This window comes from Gymnoscopelus braueri, assembly GCF_963280865.1.
Source record: "Gymnoscopelus braueri genome assembly, chromosome: 17".
Lineage (NCBI taxonomy): Eukaryota > Metazoa > Chordata > Actinopteri > Myctophiformes > Myctophidae > Gymnoscopelus > Gymnoscopelus braueri.
This window is the reverse complement of record NC_137617.1, coordinates 16,597,490-16,606,232: the sequence shown is the minus strand read 5'-3', so window position 1 is coordinate 16,606,232 and position 8,743 is coordinate 16,597,490. Positions and strand designations below refer to the sequence as shown.

Below are 8,743 nucleotides of genomic sequence, written 5' to 3'. Positions count from 1 at the left end.
CACTTCCCCTTTTCAGCTATGTGTTGATCCCTTTCAGAGTCTCATCATACTGTCAGCTTTCCGTTACATTGTAGCTAAAGCTTTTTTATCTCTGCCAGGCAGATAGGCCGTAGGTGGAGATTATGTTTTTGACCCTGTCCATTTGTCTGTGTGTCCATCCGTCCGTCCGTCCATCCATGTGTCTGTGACTGAGTACAGCTCATCTCAGACACCGCTGGACCGATCAGTAGGCCAAGGAAGACACTCCACACAAAAATGTTTTTCATTGGGCTATCATCATCATGGTGATGCTATAACAGGCCACATAACATTTTGAACAATAACTCTTGAACTGAAGGTCATACAAAAAAAGTTATTTAAATGTTTTACATTTTTAAATATTAAATTATCGTTGTTTATATAACAGCAAAAGCACAATTGTTCAGTGTGTATTATTGAAGTCATTTACCTACTATATTTGATGATAAAGTTGCAATGTTACACAACTCTGTTTAAATTTCTTTATTCTAATAGGGAGATTTATTTAATTTTATTGCACATCTGCTTTGGCAACATTTCTGCTGCCAATAAAGCCCCTTTGAATTGGAGAGAAGAGAAGAGAAGAGAAGAGAAGAGAAGAGAAGAGAAGAGAAGAGAAGAGAAGAGAAGAGCAGCTTTAAGTTTAATTGTGTTAGTACACAAGTCAGAACAATATTACACTATAACAAAACGAGTCCATTGTTCATGAAAGGGGAAATGAAAGCACAGACACAGACTGTAAGAGCATTCTTTGTATGCTATCTCTTTTGTCTGCACTAAAGTTCCAATTCTCCAAGTTTGGGTACCTTACTTTCAAAAGGAGTACACATTGTAAGTAAACATATAATAGCCTATTTTGTATTTTTATGAATAACGTTTTTAAGTATATCAATCACTCAGTAACATAATATAAAATAAAGAAACCATGTTAATTTCTGTCAGTATAAACTAGTACCATGCAATTAATCATATATTATTATATTATACATGCACGTGCACACACGAGTGTGTACGAGTACCTACCACGTGCGCGCGCGCACACACTGTGTGTGTGTGTGTGTGTGTGTGTGTGTGTGTGTGTGTGTGTGTGTGTGTGTGTGTGTGTGTGTGTGTGTGTGTGTGATATGCTGTTGATATGCACAGTAAGGTTACGGTTGAATTAAGGCCAATGCTCAGATACTCACATCTTTGAATGTCTGTATTTCTCACCTTTACCAACAACAGGGTGTTATCATCATTGGTTAAAAGAAAAATACATTTCCTGCTAAATGTTGCTGCCTTGTTGCTACCTTGTAAGGAAAGTGAAAACAGAATACAATCACTTGGTGCTGTGGTGCAGATGTGTGTGTGTGTGTGTGTGTGTGTGTGTGTGTGTGTGTGTGTGTGTGCACACACACACACACACACACACACACACACACACACACACACACACACACACACACACACACACATCTGCACCACAGCACCATGGATGTGGATGTGTGTTTCTCTCTTTCATTTCTCTATTTCACACAGCAGTAGCTATTAATTCACTGTGAATATAGAAAGTTTTTTCAGAGTCTTCATCACAGGAGAGGATGGGTCACGCTTTGCCTTGTGTGATCCTCTGTGAGTATATCAATATCATTAATAAGTCTATTGAACTAGTATATTAACTATTTTCAATGTAGATGTAGTGGCTGTACTTAAAAAACAACATGTTCAAGTTAAGCTGCTGAGTTTGTATAGCCTACAGTAAAAGCATGTCAATAGAATCAGTGTTGTAGTTGATTTTATGCTGGATGTCGGATGTTTTTGCCTGGCTGGAAATGTATAATTTCAGCAAAATTTTATTTTAACGTTAACAACAAAACAGGTGAGCACAATACGCCATAGTGACAGCATAAATGCTCCATTTTCCTTTGGGAAAAATTGGCATGCTCATTGTTTGGCCTAAACTGGAAATAATAAGCTAACTAGCAACACCTTTTTGTTTTCATGGGCCAATAATGGAGGGCCGACTTATGCTTGTCTGCTGATAAGCAATACTCAGTTTTGTGGTGTTACGTCAAAACATTCGTGAGTTACAGTATTTGCATCTTTATGAATAGCCGTGCCCTCTACAATATTCATTTGCTCATGGACACTTAATTTTTTTAATGTACCAGCTTTTCATCAACTGGGATTTTTGATATTGTTCCCTAGATTGTGTGTAGACAGTTTGGTGCAGATTGCCAAAAAATCCTAGGAGTCGGGATTTAAGGGATTTCTTCGTATAATGGTGGAATATTTAAGAGGCGAAACTTACTGTATGGGTCCTTGAGGAAAATGTATTCCTAATAAGGAAAGGCATGTGTGTAAAAAATGTCATGGCTACATGTCAAATGGGGCATGAGTTATGCCTGTTGAAGTTTTTTAATATCAATCAATTGCTATAGCGCCCTCATTTAGACAATCATAGAAAGATTAGTTTCTTATCCATTTGGCATGACCCTCTACCATTCTGCAACGTTACGTAAAAAGTGAACTGCAAAAAATGTTGGAAGAAAACCAAGGAATAGAATTATCACAAGAAATGATCTATCTACAGTAGGGCCCGCATCTGCTCCTACTGTATACCACCATTTATTCATGCACACGTTTATTCATTTATTCACATGCATGCATGCACGCACGCACACACACACACACACACACACACGCACGCACGCACGCACGCACGCACGCACGCACGCACGCACGCACGCACGCACGCACGCACGCACGCACGCACGCACGCACGCACGCACGCACGCGCGCGTTGAAACATTCGTCCCATTTGTTATCTCTGCCAGGTTGAAGATTATGTGTGCGTGTTACTCATGCAGTTCCTCGCTAACACATAACTTAATATGCTGTGATATGCACAGTGAGGTCATGGTTGAAAGGCCAATGCTCAGATACTCACATCTTTGAATGTCTGTATTTCTCACCTTTACCAACAACAGGATGTTGTCATATTGTTAAAATTACATTTCCTGTAAATGCCTTATTGCTACCTTGTAAGGAAAGTGAAAACAGAATTCATCACTTGGTGCTTTGGTGCATGTGTGTGTGTGTGTGCGTGCGTGCGTGCGTGCGTGCGTGCGTGCGTGCGTGCGTGCGTGCGTGCGTGCGTGCGTGCGTGCGTGCGTGCGTGCGTGCGTGCGTGCGTGCGTGCGTGCGTGCGTGCGTGCGTGCGTGCTTCATACAGTATGAGTCACTACAGGAAAAGGTCAAACAATTGACCACAATCTAAAAATTGCTCGGTCAACATTTTCGGTAAGGGTGTAATGATTCCAAACAATATGTTAGGGAGATACAAATAAATGCTTTACTTCAATACCAACATTAAGAAATATCACATTCAATTGTGCACAAAGATTATTATGAATATGAACTGTAAGTCATAATGAATACAACAATGTTAATTAATCAAGCAGTCAGATTGATAGTCTGGCGGCACATACATGTAGGCGGTGTTGTACTGTATTTCCGAACACAGCTTGAAATCAACATGCTTGTATGATAACCAGGCATGTGGCATACTTAAGAACGTAAGGCATCATAAACTAATAGTATTTCAAATAAGTATTTTCAACAACTGACAGTTCTATATGCAAACTTTAAAATAATAATAACTAGAATTTTCGCAATTCAGGGCAATTGCGTGTGGTTGCGCCGACGCAAGTCGCGTGTCACCGGGACTCGAGGAATACGCTGGGAGGAATACCATCAAAGGCTGCGCCAATTACATTGTCACATCACTCCTGAGATCACTTGCGTTTCATTTTGAGAGGATTGATCCCCAAAAATAAGGTTTTTGCATCAAACGGTTACATTTTGAGCATTTGTGGCGCCCCCTATGGATCAAAGTGGAAATGCTTTTGGGGATTTGTTGAGTAAACCACCCTTGACATGTGATTCAAATTTGGGATTGACCGGACATTTTGTTAGTGATTTTTGACCTTTTTTGTAAAACAAGCCCCTCCCGCTAACTTTCGAAGCCATTTACGGACGAACGGTAATGACTATCAAAATTCCGCTTGCAGATGTTTATCGCATGGGTCCAGAGATCATGTGTACCGATTTTTGTGTAATTTGGACAAAATATGTGGGAGGAGGAGCTAAAAGTGTGTTTTGAAGAAAATTCTAAATGGCGGAAAATCTATCCTGACACAAATGGGCGTGGCCTATATGGGGAGTTGCGTCGTGACCCAAGGAATCCAGGGAAAATGTATTTTTATTTTACGACCTACGGTTCAAGAGTTATAGGCCAAAACGTAAAGTGGGCTGTTATAGCGCCACCATGTGGCCGACTGATGAAATTATTTTTAAAATAATTTCAAACTAAATTATGAACCTCCCCTACAAGTATTGTAACTGTAGCCCTTACGGTTTCTGAGAAAAAAAATACTTGAATGGGAGTGTTTTCATTTTCCCATTAAAGTGGATGGGGAAATGTTATGCACTAATAAATCAATATCAATTAAACTATGTAACCAATCTCTTAGCAAAATACAAGCGCACGATTCCCGGTGAAGCCGGTCATTTTGACATATGGCACGAAATTGGGGAAAAAAAACTGTGGGAGGAGTAGCGTGCCAAAATGCCCTGTTAGGGCAACCACAATAATCCAATAGCAAACATAAACCACTGTTGCTGTAACCAGTGGTGGACAGTAACGAAGAGCATGATTTACTTGAGTAGGCTAGTACTTAAGTAAATATTTGAGTATCTGTACTTTACTTGATTATTTGTATTTTTGGATACATTTCAAAGACAGATACTTTTGACTCTACTACATTTCTAGTAAGGCAAAAAGTACATTATGAATTAGTGTTGGAAAAATCGGCCTCCTGGTGGCGCTATAATAGGGCAATGTTAAAAGGGTGGCATTTGTTCCTCAACATAGTGCGAATGTGCGTGCAAAGCTTCACCGCAATCGGACCCTGCGTTCATGATTTGCGGCATTTTGTTCAAAACAAGCCACTACTGCAAACTTTTGAGGTCAATCTTAGCCAATCAGGATGGAATATGAAAATCAAACACATCTGTCTTGATCACATGACTATAGAGATCATCTGTACCGATTTGCGTGAAAATTTGGATAAAATCGGAAGGAGTAATATAATTTTTTTTTTGGACATATGTCGGCCTCCTGGTGGCGCTATAAAAGGCAGATGTGAAAAATGCAGGGCAAAGGTTTTTCCTTGACCTCTAGGGAGTGTGCTTACAAAGATGATTTGAGGCATTTTGTTCAAAACGGAGCACTCCTGCAAACTTTGGAAACCATTTTTAGCCAATCAGGATGGAATATGAAAAATCTGAAAGACTGGTTTTGTTTAATGACTATAGAGATACTGTGTACCGATTTGCGGGATTTTTGGACAAAATCTGTAGGAGTACTGTCAAAAAATATGTTTTGCACAAATCGGCCTCCTGGTGGCGCTATAAAAGGCCCATGTGACAAATTTGGGGCAGAGGTTCTGCTGTGGCATCCAGGGAGTGTGTGTGCACAGTTTCACGGCGAGCAAGCCAACGGTGCCGGAGATTAGCTGTACACAGAATGACACACACACGGACGGACGGACACACACGGACGGACGGACAGGGGGCAAAACATACTCTCTCTTTCGGCCTGGCGGAGACAATGACACACACACACACACACACACACACACACACACACACACACGGACGGACGGATACACGGCCGCGGACCCAAGTTGTGGTGCGATCATCTCCCCCCCCCACCCACACGCACACACACCACGGAGCCGCGACGCAGAATGGAATGTGGCTCCCTGGCGTTGCCATGTTCGCCTATTGTGAGCGGTTTAGGGGCAATATTGGTGGTAGTGTGTTTTTGGCGTTGGTTGTGAAAGTGCAGGTGGGTGTGGGGACTCGTTGTGAGCTTGTAGATCGGCTGTTTTCCAAGAGGCAATGTATATGTGTGAAGGCGCTTCGTTTGGCCTTCTTTTCATAGACCTTGTTGCTTGTAGGGCTCGCTTCGTTTGGCCTTGTTTTCATAGACCGTGCTGCTTGTTTCTCGCGCGAAACCTGGCAACCCTGCGCAGCGTGATCTCCCATTGTTTGACACATAAACGCTAATAATAAGCTGAGATTTGATGAAATTGAAAAACGGGCTTCGCAGTTGCGTTCAGATGGTAATGGTCAATGGCTGTGTGCAAAATCAGAGCAATTGCTCCAGCCACTGAGGAGAACCGGGTAGCTTCACCATGACATGACTGCAGAGCTACAGAGGTTTGTCAAATTATAGGAGGATACTTTGGAAAGTGTATCCTACAGCTTCTCTCCCATTCACGCAGGGAGCTGTAAACTTGACAAATGTCACCTGTATGAATATACAGTAGTGCAGTAACATTTCTTAATTATAATACTTTGATGAGCTGTTGTTCCTTGTTTTTGCTCAGTGTTCCAAGCTGCATTTGGTTTCAACATTGATCCTGTGGTTTGGAAATCCTTGAGTTCACCTGGTGATGGATTTGGATACAAGGTGGTTCAAAGACAATCAAGGTAAATAAAGACAGAGCATGGATTTGTGTGACTGAACACAAGTCTAAAACACTGACATGCTTGTCATCTTTTTCCTTTTACCCATCACACTAATTTCTCCCAATGATAAAATGCCACTGGATAAGTTTATGCATGTATTCAATATTTTGTTAACACTTTTCCTGTCACGGATTTCACCCTTTAGCATACTGGTCAGTGCACCCCTTTCACAAGACAGGAATGGACAAATATATACGTGTTCTGCTTCTACAGAGTCATGCAGACCCATGTCCATTAAAGGTAGGCAACATTAACATCAACATAAAAAGTTAATTAAAAATGATATGCCATTTTTGAGAAACTGAATCATCATTACATGATGTTCATTATTCAGTACAAATGGTCTCAGCCGCAATTGTGATTTAAAGTTACTTATAAACAACTTCGGTTTGACAGTTTAACCAAGTAAAGTGATTTGTGATCGTCTCCGTCACGCCGAAAGGCATGGCGAGAGTATGTTTTACCCCCTGTCCGTCCGTCCGTCCGTCCGTCCGTCCGTGTGTGTGTGAGTGTTATTGTCTCCGCCAGGCCGAAAGGCATGGCGAGAGAGTATGTTTTGCCCCCTGTCCGTCCGTCTGTCTGTCCGTGTGTGTGTGTGTGTGTGTGTGTGTGTGTGCGTCATTCTGTCTGTGTACAGCTAATCTCCGGCACCGTTGAACCGATCGCAGCAAAACTGTGCACACACACTCCCTGGATGCCACAACAGAACCTCTGCCCCAAATTTTTCACATGCCTTTTATAGCGCCACCAGGAGTCCGATTTGTGCAAAACAATTTTTTTGACAGTACTCCTACAGATTGTGATCAAAAATCCCGCAAATCTGTACACAGTATCTCTAAAGTCTAAAGTCATTTAACGAAACGGGTCTTTCAGATTTTTCATATTCCATCCTGATTGGCTAAAATTGGCTTCCAAAGTTTACAGGAGTACTCAGTTTTGAACAAAATGCCTCAAATCATGAACACAGCATGCAATTTCTGTGAAATTTTGCACACACATTCCCATTCGGTCGAGGAAGAAATGCCACTTGAAACTTTTCAAATCAGCCTCATGGTGGCACTATAACAGGCCGATCCTGTTTTTACCAATAACGGCACCGATCTGTGTAAAACGTTGTATGTGCACTCCCTAGAAGCCAAGGAAAAACCTTTGCCCTGCATTTTTCACATTTCCCTTTTATAGCGCCACCAGGAGGCCGACTTATGTAAAATATATATATTTGATATTAAGCCTTTAGATTTTATTCAAATTTCACGCAAATCGGTACACATGATCTCTATAGTAATGTGACCAAGATGGATCTGTTTGATTTTTCATATTCCATCCTGATTGGCTAAGAATGACATGTAAAGTTTGCAGGAGTGCTGGCCTGTTTTCAACAAAATGCCGCAAATCATGAATGCAGCGTCCGATTGCAGTGCACTTTGCACGCACATTCGCACTACGTTGAGTAACAAATGCCACCCTTTTGACATTGCCCTATTATAGCGCGGATTAGGAGGCAGATTTTTCCAATACTTTTCTTTTTTATATTACTCCTAAAAATGTTGTCCAAACATCATGAAAATCAGTACACATTATCTCTATAGTCAACTGATCAAGATGGTTCAGTCCAATTTTTCATATTCCATCTTGATTGGCGAATTCCGAACATTGCTGGCCCACAATAACCTACCTGACCTGGCGGAGACCTGTGCTCCGAGGAGCACTTTTTCTAGTTTTGTTTGCATTCACTCATTCATAAGGGGCGGTATCACTTTGTTCAAGTGACTACAGGATTTTAGAAAAAAGCTTCTACATAAATAATATTGGATATGTATTCATGACAAGTATTTAGAGGAATTCTGACATAATATGATGATGGCAGACTACTCAGAAAAAGATTTGACTCACAATGTAACAGGGAAGGGATTTCATTTGTGATTTTAATCTGTATATTTATCTTTCCATCTTCCTTGTATTATGTTAAATACAGTGCCAGCTTTTGCAGTCAACATGTCCCTTGGCTTGACAATGACAAATAACCCTACCACAGGAAAGACAATTGTGAGTTAATTAACAGCAGTTATGTTAATTGTATTTTTTTTTTACAAAAACTAAGTTGGAGACCTATTTACTTGGTTTGTGTTTTTAAAGTATATATTTC

The 8,743-nt window shown here is 40.9% G+C and overlaps 1 protein-coding gene across 1 annotated transcript in view; it reads left to right on the top strand.

Moving 5' to 3' along the window:
* The first annotated feature begins 1,518 nt into the window (after nt 1-1,518).
* LOC308105264 (integrin alpha-M-like) overlaps nt 1,519-8,743 on the top strand; it is a 31,959-nt gene continuing 24,734 nt past the window's right edge. Inside the window, exons 1-4 of the mRNA XM_080455902.1 lie at nt 1,519-1,629; nt 6,456-6,558; nt 6,743-6,837; nt 8,573-8,643. Coding sequence (XP_080312028.1) covers nt 1,599-1,629; nt 6,456-6,558; nt 6,743-6,837; nt 8,573-8,643 — 300 coding nt within the window. The 5' untranslated portion in view covers nt 1,519-1,598. The remainder of the gene's footprint in view (nt 1,630-6,455; nt 6,559-6,742; nt 6,838-8,572; nt 8,644-8,743) is intronic.